This window comes from Sinocyclocheilus grahami, unplaced genomic scaffold, assembly GCF_001515645.1.
Source record: "Sinocyclocheilus grahami isolate Dianchi unplaced genomic scaffold, SAMN03320097.WGS_v1.1 scaffold481.1, whole genome shotgun sequence".
Taxonomy (NCBI): domain Eukaryota; kingdom Metazoa; phylum Chordata; class Actinopteri; order Cypriniformes; family Cyprinidae; genus Sinocyclocheilus; species Sinocyclocheilus grahami.
The window spans coordinates 1177480-1203940 of record NW_015505660.1 but is presented as its reverse complement, the minus strand read 5'-3'; the positions used below and the strand labels follow the sequence as shown (position 1 = coordinate 1203940).

General features: G+C 35.8%; 1 protein-coding gene across 1 annotated transcript in view; it reads left to right on the top strand.

Annotated features, from left to right (window-relative positions):
• Positions 1-200: 200 nt before the first annotated feature.
• Positions 201-26461, top strand: part of LOC107553814 (aldehyde dehydrogenase family 1 member A3-like) — a 28167-nt gene continuing 1906 nt past the window's right edge. The window contains exons 1-11 of the mRNA XM_016236121.1: positions 201-355; positions 1088-1192; positions 1602-1742; positions 4681-4810; positions 10746-10807; positions 17399-17527; positions 18754-18867; positions 19691-19793; positions 22215-22399; positions 22477-22641; positions 24929-25086. Coding sequence (XP_016091607.1) covers positions 257-355; positions 1088-1192; positions 1602-1742; positions 4681-4810; positions 10746-10807; positions 17399-17527; positions 18754-18867; positions 19691-19793; positions 22215-22399; positions 22477-22641; positions 24929-25086 — 1391 coding nt within the window. The 5' untranslated portion in view covers positions 201-256. The remainder of the gene's footprint in view (positions 356-1087; positions 1193-1601; positions 1743-4680; positions 4811-10745; positions 10808-17398; positions 17528-18753; positions 18868-19690; positions 19794-22214; positions 22400-22476; positions 22642-24928; positions 25087-26461) is intronic.

Genomic DNA, 26461 nt, shown 5'->3' with positions numbered 1-26461 from the left:
CCTAGTCCCAGCTATTTTCCATGTTTGAGCTCCTGAAACTTCATCATGGAAACTCATATCTGGAAAACAGCATGTTTTGTGTTTGAAAGACTGATTCACTGGCAGGTGGGACGGAGACTGTGTTTGTCCCGGTAGGCGGAGTGCACACTTGCCCGAAGTGGGAGGACCTTTAAAAGTTCTTATAAAGTGTGCTGGATGGAGTGAACAGTGATCTGTGATCTTCATCTCTATTGCACTTCACTGCAACCGCACTGCAATGGCACAGAACGGGACAATAGAGAACGGGCTCGCTCGAAATGCGTGCCCTCCGCCTCTGCCTCAACCTGTGAAAATCCCTGAGATTAAACACACTAAGGTAAGCGCTCGTCTTCAGCCTTAAATCGCAAACAAATACTAGAGCGAGTGGCATTTTAGTCCTGATTAGTCCTTTAGGCTTCACCATCAACGACATTTATAAGAAATTTAGGCCATTACTATTAAAAAAAAAGCATTTTAAAGACTGATGTATTGAAGAACTTTTTATAGTTCTTTAGAAAAGCTGTACTGGTGCATAAAAAAAGTGTCGGAAAAAAACTAATGCACTGATTTAAAGAACATATTTTGAGTACTGTACATTAAATATATATATATATATATATATATAAAGAAGGTTAAAGGGTTTTTAAATGAGTCATGTTGTCATATTAGTAGGCAAGTTAATTAACAAGGTATTTACATTTATTATTTAATTTTTTTAATTATTTTTATTCATATTTGTGGTCAATATAGTGAACTAGAAATGTACATTTATTCACACATTTTAAATTATTTTTATTCATATTTGTGAACACGTTAATGAGCTAATTATTTACATTTATTACTTAATTTTTTATTTATATTTGTGAGCAAGTTAATGAACTAGATATTTGCATTTATTAATAATTCTAAATTATTCGTATTCATATTTGTGGGCAAGTTAAACTAGACATTTGCACTGATTAATTTTTTATTCTTTTTTATTCATATTCGCAGACAAGCTAATGAACTAGATAAGCCAAAACTGTAATGGCAAACCGGCTTCACTGTAGTCTAACTGTATTTGTTGCAGATTTTTATCAATAATGAATGGCACACAGCAATCAAAGGAAAGATGTTTCCGACAATCAACCCTGCAACAGGTGTCAAAATCTGCGATGTCGAGGAGGCGGATAAAGTAAGATGAATTTGACTCATCAGATGTCTAATTGAAAATGAATACGCATGTACAGTAAATTGGGAGTCATGTATATCTGCCATTCATTTATGACTTATAGTAATAATTCATGTAAATATATGAATTTGAAATAAAATTAGATTCAATTAGATTGCATTGTTAAGCAAGTTAAACCATTAATATGCATACAGACTGATTGAAGGATTTGTCAGGTATGTAAGAATGTGTATTTATATGGTTATTGAACTATATAATGATTTGTCAGCTGATACAAGATGCATCTGATCAGGTGACATAATTTGTTATTAAATAATTAAATCATCTGCAATTTCATTTTAAGGTTGTTAATAATAATCGAATCACCTCGGATGTGTTGAGTGTAGAGTAAAGTGTTGATGTGATTGTTCAGGCTGATGTGGATGAGGCGGTGAAAGCTGCCAAAGCGGCCGGGCAGAGAGGCTCGGAGTGGCGGCGGATGGACGCGTCGAGCCGCGGCGGGTTACTGCACAGACTCGCGGATCTGCTGGAGCGAGAGCGCTCTGTGCTGGCGGTGAGTCGTGTTTACGCGATTAATTAGATCGACGCGCGCATGCGGCGTAGACTAGCTACACTAAATTCGCGTCGCTACTCATTTGCGTAAAGTTGAATTTTTTATTATGTATTTTTTTTTTTTTTTTTTTTTTTTTTTTTTTTTTTTTACAAAAGTCCGTTTTGCTGCTTGATATTGCAAACTGGTGTTTGTTGTCATATTATTTCAATGCATTATCATAATCAAAGACACACTGGCTTGTAGTGCACATTTTGTTTACAAAATTTATACTGCATTTTTTTGATTCTTTCTAGTTATTCAAATATAGTGCCAATGAATCGGAAGTCTACATTCAAATAAAATGGCGAACTTTTGCATTAAAAAAATAAAGCGGGATCCAACTTTTGCTGTATTTTCGAACCACAATGCATTACTTTAATGGCCACATTTCTGTGCTGTTTGTGCATCGGTGTGTACATGAACTGTGGAAAAAAGTCTAATTTATAATACACGGCAACAGTACAACTAAAAAGAAACACTAAATTAGGATACACACACACACTGAAAAAAATGATACTAATTTTTTTATGGTAAGTGGTTGCAAACAATTTATTTTAGCTACATTTAATTAAAAAAATATGTTGAAAGTTAGTCAACTAAATTTGTTTATTTAAATGTAGCAAAAAGAATTTGATTGCAACCACTTTCCTTAAAAAATTTAGTAAATTCCATGAATCGTTTTTTCAGTGCAGATGTTCATGCAATAATTTATAATACACGGCAACAGTACAACTAAAAAGAAACACTAAATTAGGATACACACACACACTGAAAAAAATGATACTAATTTTTTTATGGTAAGTGGTTGCAAACAATTTATTTTAGCTACATTTAATTAAAAAAATATGTTGAAAGTTAGTCAACTAAATTTGTTTATTTAAATGTAGCAAAAAGAATTTGATTGCAACCACTTTCCTTAAAAAATTTAGTAAATTCCATGAATAGTTTTTTCAGTGCAGATGTTCATGCAAAATAAATCAAGCATAGCGTTAGTTCTGGCAGGTCACGTTAGTCAAGCTTGCATCAGCTGACCTTCAGCTGATCCCCATCTACCTATGGGAATACAACACCTATCTAAGCATTCATATATAAGGTCTCTCATTATTATTATCAGCAGTTTTCGCATTGCTCAATAGCTAATTACCCTCCTCCATCCCCAGCTCCTCCTCTGTCAGTCAGGAATCAGCCTTCTGATTCTCCTTTGAATCAGACTAATTCTAAAATGTGTACATAAAATGATTGAACTTTAACAATATTTGCAATACATTTATGTTAGTTCTGTTCTGTTTACCCTGGGGAGGGGGGTTGTCGCTGCTCTCCCTGCTCTCATCCATGCTAGGCTGCATGGATGCACAGGGAGTTCTTGCCCAGAACAGAACCATACCGCCAATCCAAACTGTATGCTAATTGTCAATCATCTTTGACGATAGTGGTCCTGACAGAAATAATGATACACTGTTTTAAACAATACAGTCTTTATATCAGGATGTCAAAATGTTAAAAATGGCTTCAGATCAGATCACTCTTAAAATGAAGAGGCATCGCGTAAACGCCTCAGTCAGAACATATGAACCAATTGAGCGCAATCAAAATTACATTTCTGTCCTATTGAAAGTGTTGCAGATCGTAGAATGAGCCCATTGAATTGTACACAAAACCGTGGTATGAAACTGCACACTTGCTGCTTCGTAATAATGGCTGTGGTCTGTTTTTAGTCCCGTCACACGCTCGCGGTGTCCATAAGCTGTCACGCCTGTCTGAATGCATTCATCAAACACCACTGCAGGTGTGAGCATTGACATGGTGGTCTGATTTTGAAGTCTTGTCAATTAAAACATAAAAAAAAATAGGATTTCGATGCTTTTAAGAAAGCAACTTGTTTGTTTTCATGAATTGTTTGAGTCGTAAGCAAGTTTTCTAGTAAACGTGTGAATTTATCTATCTATTGATCAAAAAGTGGCATTTTCTTTGGTCGTTTCTCGGTACAGTATCGCAATGCTTCAGTTTTACTAAATTAAAGCCTTGCTTGAGTTGGTTTTCACCCTGTTCTACTGCCAGGTCATATTAGTTACCGCATTTGTGAATGAAATTGTACAGATGTGAGTGAAGTAATGTTTTTAGATTGCTAATTGCAAACATGTCCTGTGATTCTGAAGTATAATTTCAACTCCGAGCACTGCATAGCGAAATAAAGAACAGATTTGGAGATAGAGGGGTTAAAGTGACCTCTTTCTTATACTGCGCTGCCTTGTTGTCATTAAGCCATTTACAGTGCCTTTTAATGAATAAAAGGGATGGATCAAATGTAATACATGCGTGTTTCACAATTACACTCATGCAGTTTTGGATGTTTCCCACGCAAATAGATTCAAATGCAAAACACACCCAGCAATCTAGTATGATTAATTTTGGGAGGCTGTCAGTAGCTTGAGATGTCAGATTGATCATTCTTTAGAACTGTAATCGTATTTTAAGTCATTTTGAACGTAATTTGTTGTTTTGTGCACAGTAATCGATCCATTCCAGCGCTGATGGCCATCGTCCCATATTTCAGTTCTCATGAGTGTAAACTCTGCCAATGACTTCAGCCGTGGTCTTACCCACATACTTTTTTTCTTCACGTTGACATTGTTTTTATTGTTAGAGGGCAGCAGAATTTATTATTTGCGTTATTGTTTAATTTCTGGCCCTACAAACTCCCCATGTGCATTAAGATCTTGGCATCCTCTGACGTGCATAAAAAAAGTTGTTTTGTATCAAATTTGTAGCTCTCGAAATGAGCATGCTTTTCGAAAATGCCCAATAAAAATGTCTATTTGAAATAGATTGCTAATAAAATCCTAACGTTATGCTTTTATGCTCTCAGTATTGGTTGAACCGTATGCTTTCTTGTTTCTAGACTCTAGAGTCAATGGACACTGGCAAACCTTTCCTGCATGCCTTCTTTGTCGATCTGGACGGCAGCATTAAGACCCTGAGGTATTACGCCGGCTGGACGGACAAGATTCATGGGAAAACCATGCCAGTCGGTGAGTATCAAGGCCAGCTGAATGTGTCACATTGTCAGTTGTGTTTTCAGTCACAAATCAGCTGATTTGTTTAGTGCTGTGATTGACTGTCATGCACCAGAGCTGAGCAATCCTCAGTTTAAAAATTGTCTTTTTTTTTTAATAATGAGAGTGAATTTGAATTAAATTGGTGATGCACCACAGGATGTAGAATTGGAATTTCATTTTGAATAAATGATAGCATTCTGGGAAATTAAGTGGGTTTGCACTTCATTTTCATCAAATGAAAAGAAATGAAATATTACAGAATATGTTTAAATGAAATACAATTTTCATAACTGGCTTTTAAAAAAATATGAAACAAACAAAAAAAAGCGTACAAGCACTACCGTACAAAAGTTTGGGGTCAGTGAGATTTTTCTAATATTTTTTTTAAAAGAAGTCTCTTATGCTTGCATTTATTCGATCAAAAGTACAGTAAAATCAGTAATATTGTAAAATATTATTGTAATTTAAAATAACTGCTTTCTATTGCAGTATATTGCAAAGTGTAATTTATTCCTGTGATGCAAAGCTGCATTTTCAGCATTCGGTGAGTATCAAGGCCAGCTGAATGTGTCACATTGTCAGTTGTGTTTTCAGTCACAAATCAGCTGATTTGTTTAGTGCTGTGATTGACTGTCATGCACCAGAGCTGAGCAATCCTCAGTTTAAAAATTGTCTTTTTTTTTTAATAATGAGAGTGAATTTGAATTAAATTGGTGATGCACCACAGGATGTAGAATTGGAATTTCATTTTGAATAAATGATAGCATTCTGGGAAATTAAGTGGGTTTGCACTTCATTTTCATCAAATGAAAAGAAATGAAATATTACAGAATATGTTTAAATGAAATACAATTTTCATAACTGGCTTTTAAAAAAATATGAAACAAACAAAAAAAGCGTACAAGCACTACCGTACAAAAGTTTGGGGTCAGTGAGATTTTTCTAATATTTTTTTTAAAAGAAGTCTCTTATTCTTGCATTTATTCGATCAAAAGTACAGTAAAATCAGTACTATTGTAAAATATTATTGTAATTTAAAATAACTGCTTTCTATTGCAGTATATTGCAAAGTGTAATTTATGTCTGTGATGCAAAGCTGCATTTTCAGCATTATTCCTCCAGTCTTCAGTGTCACATGATTCTTCAGAAATCATTCTAATATGCTGATTTGATACTCGAGAGCATTACTATCAATGTTATAATATTTTTGTGCAAACTGAGATACATTTGAAAGGATTCTTTGATGAACAAAGTTCAAAAGAACAGCATTTATTTGAGCATTTAATATCTTACTCACCACAAACTTTTGAATGATAGCGTATGAATTCATTTAAATTTTAATTCTACTTTCATAAAAAGTGAAGTGTTTATCTTTTTCACTGGTAAAAAACTATTTCACATATCAGTTTAATATGGATGGACAACTGTAAACAAGTCATGTGTAGGTTTCAGACTGGAAACCTGTCTGCAAACAGTCATTATCTATGAAATGACACACTGCACTTTTAAATTTGAATTTAAGAATTATGCTTCCTGTGTGCTTCCGGATTTCCTGTTTAAAAGTCCCTCTCAATTCAGCTCTGCTGTGGACGTAATAAACACATCCAAGCCAGACAGCGTCTCCCAAAGTCCTCTTCCTCTTAGAGATGAGTTAATGAGCATGAAAGGGTTGATGGGTTCCCTTCAGTCCTGGGTGGTATATCATCCCCCTCTCTAATTCTTCCTTTTCCCCCAGCATTCCTGCCACTCCAGGATACTCAATAGACAAAACATGCTTCCCTCCTTTCCCCCTGATTAGATTCAAATAAAGTGTTAAAAGACGAAAGCCCTGGCACACAAAGGAAAAGGAAGAGGCTCTGATCCTAATCGCTGAGGTGCGACCGCTGGTGCCGCAGATGAGCCGGAGTTCAGGGAATCAGCGGCCAGATAGAATATCTCGCTCTTTTGAGGGCCTGAACACGTTGCGTGACTGAAGCAGCTTTGAATTTCCTCATTGATAACGGCTGCCAATTAGCATACGTCAACCGCCTACTGCCCAACTCAAGAGTTTATTTGGAAAAATGTGTCGTTTATGGTTCATCGCATTGGGCGGATTAACCCGGGTTGTCGGCGCGCCGATTATAAAACCAATCTGGCCAATTTGACATTTCCACCCACAGGCAGAGGTGCATCGCTGCATGGATGTTGCGTTGGATCCTGACCAGATAAAGCTGTCTTTTCCATGCACTTGTGACATTTGGTCGAGTTAAACCTGTGAAACCTGACATATGAAATAATAGTTCAAAAAAAAAATTTCTTAAAAAATGGAACAGTTTATTGAACCTTTAGACAACCCCCCCCCCCCCCCTTTTCAAAAAATGTTGCATGTGTTTTTTTGTTGTGCATCATATTTGATACGTCAAGCTTTTATGCCTCACATAGTATGATATAGTGAGAATATGGAGCTCATAATTGAGAAAAAAACATGCAGTTTAGTTTAGATGTTGATATATGGTCAAAACCTAAGGTGAAATTCTGATAGCTTGTAATGAAAATCAAAGAGATCTTTATAACAGTATAATAGAATACTTACATAAAATGCACATAAATATCAGTATATTTCCCATTAATATGTCTTAGTAAGATGTCATTTAAATGCTTAGTTTTATGACCAAAGCTCTAAACATATAATGCAATCCAGGGATGATTAAGGGATAAACAAATAAACCTTCCTCAAAAGCATGATACTCAAATTTTAACATGATTTTTGATGTATGGATAATCAAGTAAACCTAAGTTGCTTCTGTCCAGTTAATGTTCATCTTGAAATATTACTAACAATATGAGAGTTATTCTTACATTTACTTTATAAAAAAAACAGTAAAGATTTTACAGTACTAAAAATATTGTTGTTTTACTTAAACTACTAATGAGACAACAGAAGGCATGTAGTAGATTGTGTTCAACAGGTTTTTCAGCAAAGTCGTACAGTAGGCTTTATAGGGTTCAGCAACAGGATATTTTTTTCATTTCAGAGACGTGTTTTCACATAAATGCATATTAAACCTCAGATACGTTCTAATTTTTGGTTCTCATTCTCAATATGTTAGATTACAGTATTTTTTATTTCAGTGCAGACAGATGAATTACTTTCTGCTGGAAACTTGCCGCGACGTCGGAAGTCGGAGGGCGAGGCTTTGTACAGTTTTGCTGAAATAAAGCCCTTCTAGATGCCTTGTAAATTTAACCTTTGATAAGCAGCGCTGTTGGATCAGTTAGAAAGGGCCGTTGGCTGATCCCAGCCAGAGATGAGCATTGTGTGAGGGAGTCGTCAAGTCTGTAATCACCCCGACACACTGCGGCGTGGGGAAACACGAGAAGGTCAGGGCTCGGAGAGGCTGGCTGCGCTAGATTAACAGGCGTGGCTCCCACGTATCCATGCACACATATATGAAATGTCACGCATATGCGTGGGAGTTTGTTGTCAGGCTGTGGTTTTAATTGGATGACTTTGAATGCGTCTTATGTAGTCGTTCTGTCGTGTTTCAAAACCTAGTAAGTTGTCTGCATAGGCATTGTCATAAGTAAAATGCAACTTCATACATGACTGATTTGGACTGCTGTACATAAACAACAGCTCATACAAATTTCAGTGAAGTTTAGCTTTAATTTTGCTAAAACTATTCTATAATACTAAAATAAAGCATCAAAATGTATTGCACACTCTACCATTAAAAAGGTCCAAATTTTAATGCATACTAAAATATATTAATTCAGTACATATTTTTATATATGAAGTTTAAACTAATTAAAATAAATTAAAATATATATACCAAAAGTTCAATCTGATACAAATAGAATTGGACAATTTTGTGTGTGCTGTATATTTTTATGCTTACTCTCTCACAGTTAAAATAAATAAGAATTATTTAAATTAAAATTAAGAAACTGGAAATAAAAAATGAATAACCAACATTTATCTCTTTATTTGACATCTATCTATCTATCTATCTATCTATCTATCTATCTATCTATCTATCTATCTATCTATCTATCTATCTATCTATCTATCTATCTATCGTTCTATCTATCTATCTATCTATCTATCTATCTATCTATCTATCTATCTATCTATCTATCTATCTATCTATCTATCTATCTGTCTGTCTGTCTGTCTGTCTGTCTGTCTGTCTGTCTGTCTATCGGTCTGTCTGTCTATCGGTCTATCTATCTATCTATTTATCTATCTATCTATCTATCTATCTATCTGTCTGTCTGTCTGTCTGTCTGTCTATCTCTCTCTCTGTCTCTCTGTCTGTCTGTCTGTCTGTCTATCTCTCTCTCTGTCTCTCTGTCTGTCTGTCTGTCTGTCTATCTCTCTCTCTGTCTCTCTGTCTGTCTGTCTGTCTGTCTATCTCTCTCTCTGTCTCTCTGTCTGTCTGTCTGTCTGTCTATCTCTCTCTCTGTCTCTCTGTCTGTCTGTCTGTCTGTCTATCTCTCTCTCTGTCTCTCTGTCTGTCTGTCTGTCTGTCTATCTCTCTCTCTGTCTCTCTGTCTGTCTGTCTGTCTGTCTATCTCTCTCTCTCTCTGTCTGTCTGTCTGTCTCTCTGTCTGTGTGTCTGTCTGTCTATCTCTCTCTCTGTCTCTCTGTCTGTCTGTCTGTCTGTCTGTCTGTCTGTCTCTCTTTCTGTCTGTCTGTCTGTGCTTGTTTGTTTGTTTTTCATTAATATTACCAAAATGCATTCTGGGATTGCTTTCTGTGCAATTGATACACTACAATTCAAAAGTTTTATCTTTCTTTCTTTCTTTTTCTTTTTTTAAAGAAAATACTTTTATTCAACAAGGATTAAATTGATCAAAAGTGACAGTAAAAACATTTATAATGTTACAAAAGATTATATTTCAAATAAATGCTGTTCTATTGAACTTTCTATTCAATAAAGGATCTTTAAAAAATGTATCTCAGTTGCCACAAAAATATGAAGCATCTCAACTGTTTTCAACATTGATAATAATCAGAAATGTTTATCAAGCTTCAAATCAGCATATTAGACTGATTTCTGAAGGATCGTGTGACACTGAAGACTGGAGGAATGATGCTGAACATTCAGCTTTGATCACAGGAATACATTACATTTAATCATACATTCAAGTAGAAAATAGCTATTTGAAATGTTTTACAATATTACTGTTTTTACTGTATTTTTGATTAAATAAATGCGGGACTAAATAGACCCTCAGTTGATCCAAAGCTTTATTTTGTTATTATTTCCGATATTCACTGAAAATCTTCCTCCACACTAGCATAGAGGTTTGAAACGACATGATAGTGAGTAAAAAATAACAAAATGCTCATTTTCAGGTGAACTATGTTCAGTAATCAGTCGCACCAAGGCCACTCAAGTCTTTATCTGGAGACACATTGGAACAAGGAAGTGGTAAATTGGCCAGTCTTACTGGCATTTTCCAACGGAAAGGTTCAAGTGCGAAGAGATGTGATAAAACAGCATTGCTACCTTACATTACCCCGACTGGATATCTGACTCCTGGGAGAGAGAGCAAGCGGAGAAGGAGAGCAGTGAGGGCGAACAAAGCTGTGCATCCAAGCCAAGAGCAGATCAGCAGCGGGTTTGAACTGATGCCCAGACTTCTCACACACCTCAGGCCTCTCTCATTTCAATGTGTCTCCAGTGAAAGCAGAGGGAAAAAAGCAGCAGAACATATACACTCTTCCTGACCAGAGCTTTGTGTGGGCCATTGAAACCGTCGTTGTGTGTTTTTCCCAATGCTTTGTCTCTCATGTTTGGTTTTCGTTGGTCACATCCAAGAGCTTCCAAGGAAACAATGATTGCATATCAAAGAGGAGCTTAGTGTGTTATAACGTTTAGTGCCTCTTGACCTCCTCTTTTTTTTTTCTTCCTCCCAACAGATGAAAACTTTGTGTGTTTTACCAAGCATGAGCCTGTCGGTGTGTGCGGAGCAATTATTCCGGTGAGTTTGTGGCTATTTTTCATTTGTGGAGCATTTAACATCAATTCACAGTAGGCAAATCGGGAGGCACATCCCAATTTTTAATTCGTAATTAGTATTTTACATATATATTTTTATTCCTATTACATTTTTATTTTTAATTATTGTTTAAAAAAAGTGTAAATGCCCACATATAATCCTCAAATCTTTGAATTCTCCAACTTTATTCAGAGGCCATAAAAATGCAAAAGTGCTCAGTGAAAAGATGAAACGTTTTCAATATCAAGTGCCCATATTTGTAATTATTCAAATTAATCACATTTTTATTATATATTCTCAGCCTATCACTGTTGAGGAGTAACTAATATCAATGCAACTAACTATTTTCAGTAGTTTGTTTTTTTTAAAAGCGCATTTTCATGAAGCATTAGGAAGACTGATTCATTTTAATGAGTCATTTAATTGAAAGGGTTCGTTTAAATGCACCAGTTCAATAAAATTATTTACTAAATTATTTACTTTATTTTTTATTCTTGAATATGTATCAGTAAACAGTAATTTGATCATATTTATTACAATTATTTTATAAAATAATATAATTTTTATTATAAATTTTTTAAATCAATAGTTTGGTTTTAGGTTGGCAATATATTTGATCAAAAAATACTAAAATACAGTCAAAAATACTATCATATAATATAATATATATATATTATATGATAGTATATTGAATGATGCATATATCACATTTTTAAATAATTATATTTTAATATATTTAATGTTTTTTTTATTTCTATTTGAAATGCATTAAAATGTAATTTATTTCTGTGATCAAAGCTGAATGTTCAGCATCATTCCTCCAGTCTTCAGTGTTACATGATCTTCAGAAATCATTCTAATGCTGATTTGCTGCTCAAGAAACATTTATATTATTATCAATTTATGCAAGTAAATAAACTTGTCTGTACATTTTGTTAGTAGCTTGTAGTGTGACAACTTTAGATTAACTACATCCGATTATACATAGCTTGTAGTATGACAACGGTAATCTATATAAGCAATAAAGCATGAAATTGCTTTATTATTTGATTAATCCTATTCTCAAATCCTATTCTCAAATACTTGCAAAAGGCACTTCATTTGTGAATTTGACAGTATTGGCATTTAAACAGATAATGTAAATAAGAAACATATTTGGACACGGTTTAGATCATAAACACTATAGGATCCTGTGAGCGCCGAATCACACATACATGATGGTTTTGTTTATATACTGTAGCCAACGCCTGTCTAGAGTCTTTCTGATGCATGTAAGGAAACACTTTGGATAAAGAGACACACACTCACACACACACGTAGACGAACACAAATACACCGCTCCCTCTCGCAGACAGCACACTGTATTATGAGCTCACGTGCCATTGAAGTTTATGAATGTTTATGAAAGCTCGCGACTCTCTGAAACCACGAGGCCTTGTTTGGTTTCTTTACTGTCCAAAGGCTGTTTTCTCTCTTGACGTCACTCTATTGGTGCTCTGGGGATCTTTTGTGAAGATTTAAATCCTCACTAATTCCAATTACAAGAAAGCAGCGTGACCGTGAGCTATGAAACGAAAGTGTGATTCAACTCTCTTGTAATTAAATATCTCCCATACGCCCACCGAAGATCTCAATACACGCTAAAAAAGTGTACAGATACACAGAGCTGGGTAGTAACTGATTACAGGTAATCTGGATTATGTAACCAGATTCCAAAAATATAAGTACTTGTAATTAGATTATATTACATTTTAAAATACTCATAAACAGACTACAGTTAGTTATTATTGATTACATGATTACATATTATTCATACACTAGAAATAAATTATTCATAATTATAACATTTGACCACTGGATTTTCAATTTTATGAAGTGTTTTCTCAACATTTCAACATTGCATTAACTACTGATTCACACATTAATTTTATTTGAATTATCAGTGGATTATTTAACCATGCATTACTATGTCTTTGGAAGGCTTTTGTCTTTCAAACACAGTAAAATGCACAAATTCACATTATTTCCTTTTTATATGTAATGAGGGAATTCCCAAACTTTTTTCACCTAATATATTTACTTGATATAACCCTGAGATTTTAAGGTAATAATTCAAGAATTAAGTAACACGTGATTCTCTGATGTTGGTTAATGGTTACATGACATGCAGTTAAACAAAGTATTTCATCTTTTTTTTAGTATGTTTTATTTTGAAACCCCCTGCAGTTCCATCAGGAACCCAAGTTTGGGAAACCTATTTTTATATCAATATGGTACAAGATTATCCTATTTAAATCAATGTGATAAATGAGTTAGGTCAAAAGTAATCTAAAAGTAATCAAAAAGTAGTCTGATTATATATCTAAAGTGCGTATTCAATAGAATATACAATGACATCACTAAATGGTCAAATATGGTACAAGATTATCCTATTTAAATCAATGTGATAAATGAGTTAGGTTAAAAGTAATCTAAAAGTAATCAAAAAGGAGTCTGATTATATATCTAAAGTGCGTATTCAATAGAATATACAATGACATCACTAAATGGTCGCTAAGCTGTTCTTAATGGTTGCTAAGGCAATTTTCGGTGGTTGCTAGGAATGGTCGCTAGGTGGTTGCTATGCAAAACTGTAGCAAACACCTAAATAAATTAAAATAAATCTGTTTGAATGCTGTTTAATACCTTATCTGAGGTGTTGCTATGGTTTCCTGAGTGGTTGCTAGGGTGTTGCTAGGTGGTTGCTAGGGTTTTCTGAGTGGTTGCTGGTAGTTTTTGTAGGTGGTAGGCTGCCACATTGCTAAGGAGATGTGGGTAGTTTCAATGCCATTTACAGGTGGGTTCTAGGATTTTCAGAGTGGTTGCTAGGTTGTTGCTAGGTGGTAGGTTGCTAGGGTGTTGCTAGGCTTTTCTGAGCGGTTGCTAAGGCATTACAAGGTGGTTGCTTGGATGTTCGGAATAGTCACTAGGTGATTGCTAGGGTGGGTGCTTACAGACAGTACAAGTTATGCATGGAATGCAACAACTTGGCAACCACCTAAATAAATAAACATAAAAGTTAAATAAATCTGTTTGAATCCTGTTTAATACTGTCACCTTAATTGAGGCGTTACTATGGTTTTCTGAGTGGTTGCTAGGATGTTGCTAGGTTTTCTGAGTAGTATCTAGGGTGTTCTGAGTGGTTGCTAGGGAATTTCTAGGTGGTAGATCGCCAAGGTGTTGTGGATGATTGCAATGGCATTTATAGGTTAGGGTGTTGCTAGGGTTTTCTGAGTGGTTGTTAGTTGCTTACTAGGTTATTCAGAGTGGTTGCTAGGGCATTTCGGGTAGGCCACCACAATGCTAAGGAGATGTGGGTGGTTGCAGTGCCATTTCTAGGTGATTGTTGGGGTGTTGCTAGGGTTTTCAGATTGGTTGCTAAGGTGTTCTGACTGGTTTCAAAATTATGAATGTTATGTAACACCCTAGCAACCACCCAACAACCTAGGGTAAAAATAAATGCAAAGCTGTTTAATTCTGTCACCCTATTTGAAGTCACACCCTAGAAACCACAAAGAAAACCCAAATATTGTGACAGTGAATTCTGCAATTTTGCACAATTTTTGCCAATACCTTTTTAAAACAATCTATCTAGTTTAATGAATACCCTACATCCATAGGGGCGTCATCTTTGTTCTAATAATAATAAACAAAGTTATCATAATTAAAGGGCTTGTTTGAAGTGTCATCGTTGATAAGCCATATTGTCTCAATTTTCGTAAGTTACAAAATCCAACAAATCAATTATCAAATCAGGATTTCAAATCTTATTTCATAAATGAAAATGCCTTTTTATTGTCTTACGTTGCTTTGGAAACAAAGCACACACTGTTGATAGACACTGGAGATTATATCATAAAGCCATTATTCATATTTGGGATTGGTTTGGTGGTAATTAGAGAATGCAACGCTGGCACTCAGCGTTCACATGAGTCACTCAGAAAGAAAAATAAGAAAAGTGAAAATGCAATCCAGAAACATGGTTAATTGCCATGACAACATCCAAAAAGATGTAAAAAAAAAATAAAAAATTAACAACTCTCTACTAGTAAACAAGTGATTTGTGTACATATTTATGTAACTAGTTTAACAAAGAACAGCAATTAGACTTGATGGTGTGTTTTTGTATTGAAAGACAGCTGAGGTACCTTCAATGTGCATGCCACACTTTTTTCACAAGCTTTTTCTTCTTCTTTTTTTAGCCTCAATTACCCATAATACTCTAGATACCGCATAACAACCACACAGGAACACCCACAGGCCGCAGCACTCAATTTCTTTGTTTGCTGTTTCGAAAAACAATCCCAGTTCAGTAGCATTCAGACTGTAATCAAACTAGTACAGCTTTACTGATGTACATTTGTTTGTTTATTTAATTTTATATTCATTATGCGTCAGAGAAACAAGTGCACAGCCATCTTTCGAATTTTGTCTTTGACCTCCCTTTTTTGCAGTAGCATTATAGCGTAACCGTTGAAGAGTAAAAAAATATAAACGATTTTGCTCTGACGATTTTATCAGTAAACATTTAGCACATTTAAATCTACATGACATTTCTCACTAGGGAGGTAATAACGGCGCTGTTGTTGAAGCAGGTGAACGTACAGTTTCGCTATTATTAGTAGAGACGCTGCTAAACATTGTGCACTAGGGATAGGGAAAGATTCAGACTCCGTGTAATCAGATGGGATCAGATTCAGTGTATATATGCTATCCATTGGAGCGAATTAGGTCTGGTTTCACGTTGTGTGAGGCAAACCGCCGCAGTCTGTTCTGGCATTAGTAGCAGTTGTACAGTATAGTGAATCTGAAGGGGTAATCTATTACACCAGGGGTGTCCAAACTCAGTCGGGGCCGGTGTCCTGCAGAGTTTAGCTCCAATCCTAATCAAACACACCTGAACCAGCTAATCAGAGTCTTGCCAGGCATGCCAAAAACATCCAGGCAGGTGTGTTAAGGCAAGTTGGAGCTAAACTCTGCAGGACGGTGGCCCTCAGGGACCTCAGGGATCGAGTGTGGACACCCCTGTATGACACTGCTGTCAAATGTGGCTTTACCGAGCTCAACCGACGGCTCTGGGCGAGCTGTGATATAAACGAAACACTATTGGCTATTCACAAAAGGGGAGGGGCTGATCATTATGTACCACCCTGTCTTCCTGTTTTATTTGAAATTACATCAACACATTGAATAATTCTCAGCATTTCAAGGCACTTCATTTGAACTGCATTAGGCCCCGAATCAGACAGAATGCATTTTTTTCAGGTTTGAAAACGTAAGGCGCTCTGCACTGCCTTTTTTTGATTGACTTTTTTTAATTTAGAAAAGAGTAGTGCGCTGCAGGTTTTTTTTTGTTAATGTTGCTAGACAATCACCGAATCAGCTGTCCTGTCAGTCTAATCAAAATAATAATAAAATCTTTGGTTTGCTGTTAAGTAAACTGTCATATTAGCAGAAACTCCGGGTAACCCACAACAGCCACCACAAGTTTCTCCTCCAACATTGCAGTCTCCGGACGTTCCAAGCAACTGTAAACTTCCGTCACCACAACGGTAGTCCCGCCTCTCCATTCATTCAATTGGACAATGGAAAAAAAACCCGCAAATGACGTCGGGCGCTTTTCTGCTCAAAGTTGATTTTTTTTTTCAACTTCTGGCGCTCAGAGCGCTCCTATAAAAACGCGAGGCGCAGCAAGCGGCTAAAACACTCACTTCCAATGGAAAACAATTTGGAAAAGGCGCCTCTCACTGCAAAAAACGCCTTCTGTCTGATCTGTGCCTTAGTCAACTATCATTATTGGCTCAAGCCTCCGTTATTTGCTCTAAAATTATGTTTTGGAATTAGCAACGGAGGCGTGGGATGAGATGTGTAAGAAATTAGCATTTTAAGGCCAAAAATCTGCTGAATGTCTTGAAATAAATCATCTAAACAATGGCTTGATGTGTGGTAACCGCAGTGCCGATCCTAGACTTCTGGGGGCCCTACGCAAAACTGTGTCGGGGGGGGTGGTATTTGTCCGTGTTTCACTCCGTCTTGAATCGCGCTTGCGGAAAGCGCTTGAGAAACAGTGTCTCTTCCGAGGCTCGGTATGCTTTCAACTCGTTCTTTTAGTCTCGAGCAAGACTGTACGACATTCACATTACATGATTTGACTGATTTTTACGTAGAAAGGGCGACAGCGCACCGCATTGAAAGAAATTATCATTCTTGTTTTCATAACCGCTGGCCAAATTCAAAAACAAAACTAAAATTAAATCATCTTTGAGAGCAAGGGGGCCCCCTGGTGTTTCAGGGGCCCCACGCAGCTTGCGTATTTTGCGTATAGGGAGGATCGGCTCTGGGTAACCGTAGTATAATTGGAATAATTGACTCTGGTCCGTTGAATTATTAGAAAATAATGCACACCTGAGGTGGAACAGCCACTCTCCGCGAAATACGGTACCATCTCGGGTGTGCATTATTTTCTAGTAATTCAACAATCCGTTGTCAACTATTCCTTAGCGTAATCGGTTTTAATGCCTTCTGTATTTGTAGTGGAACTTCCCTCTGCTGATGTTTACGTGGAAGATCGCGCCGGCTTTGGCCTGCGGGAACACGGTGGTCATTAAACCGGCTGAACAGACCCCGCTGACGGCTCTTCACGTCGGAGCGCTCATAAAGGAGGTGAGGGGGCAGCGGGGGTTCATGGGATTGCTTTGCTTTGGCATTCTCGTTTGTTGAGTAGATTTAATTCACATGGACATTGATGACTGATTGCATCAGCATTGCCTTTCTCGCATCCCAGATTTTGTTAGCCAGTGTTTCCCAACCGTGGCTTCATGATGGATCTGGATTATGATGCCAAATTAAAGTTTGGCAGAGGTTTTGTGCACTCCAGTGTAATATAATAATGTATTACACTGGTCTCTGGAATACTTGATTCTGATTGGTCCATTGTAACACTAAGCCAATTATTTTTGTATAATTTGTTACTTAAAAAAATTAATAAAAAATAAAATAAAGCAAATATTTTTGTATAATTTGTTACTTTTTATCAAATGAAATAAAATAAAGAAAAAATCAATAGCATAAATTAAAGCAAATCTTTGTGCAATTTGTTGCACATTTTTTATAATTTGTTACTTTTTTATAAGTAAATAAAAAAATATCAAAATAAAATAAAACATATATTTAAAAAAAAAATCATGCATAACAGTGGCTAAAAGTTAGGCTGTCTGCTAGATTCATAAATTTATAAAATCTAAAGGTACTATTTTTAAAAGTACTAGTTTTTTTAAAGTTACAATGTAAAAAAAGAAAAAGAAAATGCACTCAAATAAAATCTACTCAAAATATTACACTATTACAATACAACATTACGCTATCTGATCTTATATGACATTTAAAAAAAAAGTTTTTAAATTTTACATTTATTTATTAATTTAAGTAATTAAATGAATTAAATATATTTATTCAAACATTTGAACAAGAATTGCAACATTAGAGGGGTATAAACCCGGTTGGGAACCTGGCTGTATTACAAAACGACATTGTGGGTAATGAGTTGTTGCTGTTTATACAAAACGCTCAAATGATCATGTTTAATTCTTCAAAGAGAGCAGGACACATGACATGACATGGACTAAACTGCAGCTGCAAGCCTTCAGTCGCTTTCTATTGAAGCCGTCTGTATCTAAAAAAGAGATGATTTATGTCTTCATCATTATGAATGAGATCAATGTGGTTTAAATCCTCAAAAGAAAAGCATCTCTTTGTGTACATCAGCAGTCTTGCTGTCTCTGTCCCCGTGGGCAATTTTTTGACCTATTCATGATACTCCTTTAGTATTAAGCTTGCATGTTTTTATAAATAATACAAATAAAGCCTGTTCTTTCCATCATGTCATACAGGCTGGTTTTCCACCTGGAGTCGTGAATATCGTACCTGGGTTTGGACCAACGGCTGGAGCGGCAATCGCCAGTCATATGAACATCGACAAAGTGGCATTTACAGGCTCTACGGAGGTGAGGAAATGATGGGAATAAGCTCAGCAAAATCATATTGCTCAAAGTCTTAAGAGAAATACAGAGATGAAGAGACACATTTGAGTGACACAAATGCAATTATTGACATACAGTAAGTGTCTTTTTTTTTTTCTGCCAAAAATATACATTTTAAATAAATATGGTTAGCAGTGCAGCTTAGAGAAATATATTTTTTAAATTAAAAATATATTTTATTTAGACCTTGACATGCCAAAATGTACTCTGAACGGCATGAAAATACATTTAAGGTCTTCCAATGCATTTTTTAAAATATATTCTGACTAACAGAAATATATTTAAATTGAAAATATATCTCAAATAAAATGTGTAAATTGTAAATTATATATATATAAAGTTGATGTCTAATTTAGTGTATAAATACTACATCTTTTTTCAGTGTATATCTTTGCATTTTTTTCATATCTTCACAATTTATGGTGTATTTTGAAATACAGTTACATTTTATATATTTATTTATTTCCATATGAGCCACTTAGATTGCAGAAAAGATTAACAGATACACCCCTTGAGTTGTCACGTTAAGATTTAGTTCCCCTGGAAATTCCTCAAATACTGTTCATATAATTTTGTTCATATATCAGTGCTGTAGGTAAAGACCAACATCGTTCATGTGCTCTGAACTGTAATGCTTCAAAGCGCTTTGCTGTTTTGGGCAAGTTTCCCCATCATTATCTATATAACAAACCAGCTGATATTCATAAATCACATACAAGCAGAGCGGCTTGTGGAGGCATCATTAGTGAGCGCTCTGGTTATTGTCCTGCGCTGTGTTTGTGTTCAGGTGGGCCAGCTGATCAAAGCGGCGGCGGCCAAGAGCAACCTGAAAAGAGTGACTCTGGAGCTGGGAGGGAAGAACCCCTGCATTGTGTTTGCTGACTCAGACCGTGAGTGATGTGGTTTTCCAGATCCCACCGCTTAGACAATAATGACCACGCTGGGAAAAACGGGAATGGGAGCGAGATGTGCAGTATCCTCCCAAATGAAGAGCTGCAGGTCTCTATTTAAAAGAGGGGAGAGTATTTAGACACGTAAGAGACACTTAAAAAAAGGTCTGAATGTCATTGCATTAGAAAACAAAAACCAAGTGCATTCATTTGATAGGAAAGCAGCACACTTTAATCAAACATTTGCAAGTTTGTTAGGGGTATAATAAAGTATCGCATGGCTCTCTGGAAGATTTGATTTTCATTGATCCATTGTGGCATTGAGCTTTTTTTGTTGTTGTTGTTGCATAATTTGCTAATTTTTATTAAATAAATAAATTCGAATAAAAAAATAAAATGAATACATTTATAAATAGATACAATGAAAGAAATGAATGGATTGAAATGAATTGTGTCTCTCTTTTGGGTTGTTTTCTTCTAGTATATTTGCTAGATTCATAAATCGAAATGTACTATTCTATGGTATTTTAGGGTTGCAAGGAAAACAAAAAAATTGTGCATCTTTAAAAATGCATTTTTTTATAAAATGTATTCAAATGAAAAAGTTGCACTGTTACAATACAACATTAGAATATTATTCTGATGGTATATGCAAAAATGAGTAATTGATTTAATTAAATATATTCCTTCAAATGAACATGATCTGAAATCATAGTAAGGTATAAAACCAATTTGTCCGATTTTAAATAATGCAAAATATTTAGTGTTTGTGGCTCATTAGTGGAACATGTTCATAATTAATTTATACATCCACTAAAAATCAGCACAACACCAGCTGATCAAAAATGGCAATGGCAATTTCCTTCCTTACTACTACTAGTATTTTTGACTTGTTTTCTATTACAAATATCTAAACATTTTTAAATCAAGATACATTTACTTGAGAAGCATAATGACATGTAATATTAAGTTTTGTTTGCTGAAGAATGTATCAAAAATAAGTGACTTTTTGCTTAAAAATTGCGCACAAAAAAAAAAAGCCAATGGGGCAAGAAAAATAATCTTGTTTTTCCTTTGAATTAATATTATTTTTCTTAACCCATTGGCAGGTTTTTGTTTACTAATTTTTAGTCATTGTGCTTCTCAAGTAAATGCATCTTGATTTCAGAATATCAAGTGTAGTGAAGCTTCTGCAGCATCTGAGTGCATATGTTGTCGTTTTTCATCTAATGCAATGACATTCAGACATTTTTGACAGGTCTTTCAGTAGTTCAGACAGTTCAGCATGCTATAGCAATGTCATGGATTCAATTCCCAGGGAATGCATGAACTGATAAAGTGCATACTTTGAATGCAATGTAAGTTGCTTTGGATAAAAGCGTCTGCCAAATGCATAAATGTAAATTACTCAATTACCCTGACAAGCCTAAAGGCTTATATATATATTTGCCACAGTTCTTCTGGATTTAGTCTGTCTCAGATTTTTCAGTTTCTTCATGTAATCGCAGACGGACTGGATGATGATGCTGAGATCAGATCTCTGTGTGCAGCACTGGCTGTCGTCAGACTCCTTGTGCATACAAAAATCTCATTGGGTTATTACAATTCATGACAAAAGGAATGTTTGGAAATGTAAACTGATATTTCCTACTGATACACTACAGCAAAAGATAGAAATAACTGGCTTAAAACCTTTTTATTTACTTTTTTTGGGGGGTGAAATTACTATTGGCCTACGACTTTTGCACAGTGCTGTATATATATCAAATATGACACAGTAGGCTTTATAGCAGTGTTTCTCAAACCTGGTCCTGGGCGCCCCCCCCAACACTGCACATTTTGTGTGTTCTCCCTAATCAAACACACCTGATTCAACTCATGAGCTCATTAGAAGAAACTCCAGGACCTGAAATGGGTGTCAGATAAGGGAGACATACAAAATGTGCAGTGTTGGGGGGACGCCCCGGACCAGGGTTGAGAAACTGCTTTATAGGGTTAAGCGGCTAAACACAGTACATATTAGACTAATATACAGTGATTTAAGTTCATTCAAGTGCATTTGATTGTGGTGTGGGTTGTATTTCTAAAGGGGTTAGGCTTTTTTTGGCTGAAGTTTATTCAGCCCCAGTGATGTTGCAATACTCCAGACCACCCGTGCAGCTGTGAACTCGCTGCTCACACGCGTCTATTATCATGCATGTTCACATCTGCACACAAACCCAGATTTACGCCAATGCACAGCTCATTAAACTCCAGAAAGGGTGTAATGGTATAATGCATGATGTTATCAAGTTTACAAATGAATCTAAGCATGAACATCGGCACTGCTGCGTAATGCACTGCAGTTGCGCAGAAACAAACAAAACATAAGGGCATGGGAAAAGAGTAAGTGTGTTGTATAAAGTGTGTGTGTGTGTGCAGTGCAGTCGGCGGTGGAGGAGACGCAGAAGGGCTCGTTCTTCAACCAGGGTCAGGCGTGCACCGCTGCATCACGCGTCTACGTGGAAGAGCCAGTTTATGACGAGTTTGTGCGTCTCAGTGTCGAAAGAGCCAAAAATATAGCGATCGGAGACCCTATGGAGCCACGAACCTCACACGGGCCGCAGGTGAGCTACATATGTTAACTTGTGAGTCTTTCTCTTCTTCTATGCAGATTTCTAATGTATTTCTGCCCTTCGGTCAGATCGACCAGCATCAGTTTGATAAGATCCTGGAGCTGGTGGCCAGTGGGAAGAAGGAGGGGGCAACGCTGGAGTGCGGAGGCTGTGCGGTGGAGGACAGAGGTCTGTTCATCCATCCCACCATCTTCTCTGATGTCAAAGACCACATGCGTATTGCCAAAGAAGAGGTACGGCACTCCTCTGTGCACTTTCATGTATGTGCACTTTCAATAGTAAAACATATGGAAACAGCTACATGTAGGGCAGGTGTAATACAATTGTTAATTTAAAATTTAAATGTGAATTTTTATTTAAATTGGTATTTTTCACCCCTTAAAAGTACATAAAAATATTTTTCCTTATTTAAAAACCTATAGTTGTCCTATTTAGATGAAAGAATCCCCCCCCCCAACACACACTATATATATAACTAATAAAGACTATTAGTAAGAGTTTTCTTGAAGTATCCATATGTATTTACATATTTAGCTCTTAAAATAGATATTAGAAATTAAATTGAATTAAATAAATTTCTTGGTTGATTATCATTAAGGGCAGCATTAAGAGTAGAAATAAAGCATTGTGTCACTGAAATGTAATTCAGATTTGAAAGGGTTATTTCTTTCAAGAGATGGCCTCTTTAAGTTCTTTTCCAAGCATGCTAGAAAAAAATCTCACTGTTCACCTTCCGCTTTTGTCTCCTTTTTTTTTTTTTAAGATTCGTCTCCTGAAAGATAATGATTCAACCCTCAAACACACTTTTATTGTCAAACCGGACAGCGGATCCCAGGGCGATGGCATCTACCTCATCCGTGAACCTGCTGACCTTCGGGTCATCTCAGGTTCTCAGATCAAACAAGCAGTTGTTCAAGAATACATCCAGAAACCCCTGCTCATCGATAAACTGAAGTTTGATATCCGCCTGTATGTTCTGGTCCGCTCCTTGGAGCCTCTAGAGATCTACATCGCTAAAGAGGGTCTGTCAAGGTTCTGCACAGAACCCTACCAAGAACCCAGCCAGAAGAACCTCAGTCATGTTTTTATGCACCTCACCAACTACTCCCTTAATGTGCACAGCGGGAACTTTGTTCACTCCGACAGCTGCAGCACTGGCAGTAAACGCACTTTCTCTAGCGTTCTCTATCGCCTGGCATCTAAAGGAGTGGACATCAAGAAGGTCTGGTCAGACATTATCGCTTTGGTTATCAAGACAGTAATTGCACTTGTGCCTGAACTGAAGGTGTATTATCAGGCAGATATTCCACTTGGAAAACCAGGACCGACATGTTTTCAGGTATATTTGCAACGAATTCCTTTATGTGTGTGACGTGTTTTGCATTTTCTCATTAAAATGAGAAAAACGAGCACACACCCATATGCTGTTAACTTTGTTTTTCCTTCACCAGGCGATCCCTAATTCTCTGCATTTCACTGGTTTTCAAAGTCAATAAATAGTGAATAACAGAAGATGATGTGTTCCAATTTTAGATCCTGGGCTTTGATATCCTGCTGATGAAAAACTTGAAGCCTGTTTTATTAGAGGTCAATGCCAATCCCAGCATGAGGATTGAACATGAGCAGGAGGTGAGGGTGCAGATGCACTATTAGTGTGATGCTTAGAAACCAGTACCTTAAAAATGTACTGTGGCATTACTAAAGATCTTTGATATATTTTGATATTATTATTTAGGTGGTTATTTATTTCAAAAATACCACTGTACATGTCAAAACGGTTTATATATGTGTATATATATATATGTGTGTGTGTGTTACTGGTCAGAGTATTCAGTGAGTATTCAGTGAACCCTAAATATTTTAAAAATGAATGGGAGGTAATTTATCTTAGGTTAATTTACATAACCTTAACTCTGAGCTACCCATAGAGACTTTAGGTGACAGAAATCTGAATTAATGTCCTGTAGTGCCTCCTGCTGGATGATTGTGCTATTATAGACCTGTGATCAACTCTGTCTGTCTATCTATCTATCTATCATATTTCCTTTTAAAGTAAGGCATAGTTATTCTCCCATTTTGCTGTTGCTGATATAAAGACATTCTGCTTTATCCTCTCAGCTGAATGACTAAAAATTATGCATCTGGCAGCAAAAGAGACCATTCATAACCTATCTGCTGTTTTATTTTTCAGTGCACATTAAATGAGGATTTGAAGAATCTTCATTCGGCTCTTTTCCATACCTCTAGAGCTCATATGACCACGTCTGTCAAAAAACACCATAAAAGTATTTGACTTCTGAAGTCATATGATAACCTTGTGCGTTTGTTTTATTTTTTGTCCTTTTTGGAGCTTGAAAGACATGATCATAATGAACTGTTGTTGAATGGAAACAAGCTCCTTTAGTATTTCCCATAAAAACCAAGAGCGTCCAGCTTTGGAATGACATAATGCTCATTATCCCTGCACTATTCCTGTAAGCCCCTGTAGATTAGTGTTGCGCTGATGTGTGTGTTTTACAGATCTTCGGGCCGGTTCAGTGCATCATGAAGTTTAAGAAGCAGGAGGAGGTGATCGACAGAGCCAACAGCTCACAGTACGGCCTGACGGCGGCTGTCTTCACGCGAGACGTCCATCGTGCCATGAGTGTGTCTGCGGCGCTGGAGGCTGGAACCGTCTGGGCAGAGACTCTTGCTGTTCAATTCTTTTACACAAGAAAAATACACACCTTGACATTAATCTAAATAAATACAAAATCTAGTAGTTGACCAATATAGGTTTTCAATACTGATATCTTACAGAGAAGAATGAACAGTATAAGGCAATCTAATTTAATAATAATTACTCTAATAAACTAATCTAATAATAGACAAGGAGATTATAGGTGGAGTTTAAAATTTTTTTGACCGTGTATACCATATTTTCTATATTTCAATTATTTGTAGCCTATATAATTTCTTCTTCATTTAAAATACATTTGCAATTAACAATGACTGGTAGGCTATACAAAGAGTGAAATAAAAACATATATCTTGCCTAATGTAGAAGAATCTGCCTCTTTTGCTGTGTCATAATAAATATTGTAAGTGTCAGAGTTAGAGACCTCCACTCTTTTAGTTGTGGGTTTATTAAAAAAACGACAAATATCCATTTAGTTTATTTAGCATATCTCTGCAGACTGAAGCGGGAACAGAACGAGAAGCGAGTCGCGAGAGTATAGAGCTTCTTTTTAAAAACTTTAATTAAAATAATTTAGCCTCAACTTACTCAAGATTATTCAAATAAAATGAGAAAATGTGAACATATTTGTTTTATTAATAGCTCTGGCAAAATCAATCCAAACTGTGCCTATGAAGGAGATGTGCACAAAATTATAGAAATAAAAAAGAAAACTTGAAATGAAAAGACAATAATAAAAAAAAAAAAACTTTTATCCAGTAAGGATGTGTTAAATTGATGAAAAGTGATAGTAAAGCACAGCTGTTTAAAGCACTGATAATAAATCAGCATATTAGAATGATTTCTGAAGATCATGTGACACTGAAGACTGGAGGAATGATGCTGAAAATTCAGCTTTGCATCACAGCAATAAATGATACTTTTAAGTATATTAAAATAGAAAAGCGTTATTTTAAATTGCAATAATATTTCACAATATTAGTGTTTTCTTTCTGCAAATAAATGCAGCCTCAGTAAGCAGAAGTAAATATAAAAAATCTTACTGATCCCAAACTTTTCAATGGTAGTGTATACAAACACACACACGTATATATTAATATATGCATAATTATGTAATGTATAAATATATATAATAGTGCTGTCAAACGATTAATCGCGATTAATCGCATCCAAAATACGTTTTTTTTACATAATATATGTGTGTGTATTGCGTATATTTATTATGTGTATATAAATAAACACACATACAGCATATATATATATTTACATGTATTTAAATGTATATATTTACATTCATATAATTTATATCATATATAAAGATACTTAATATATAAATATATACATGCATGTGTGTGTATTTACATAATAAACACACA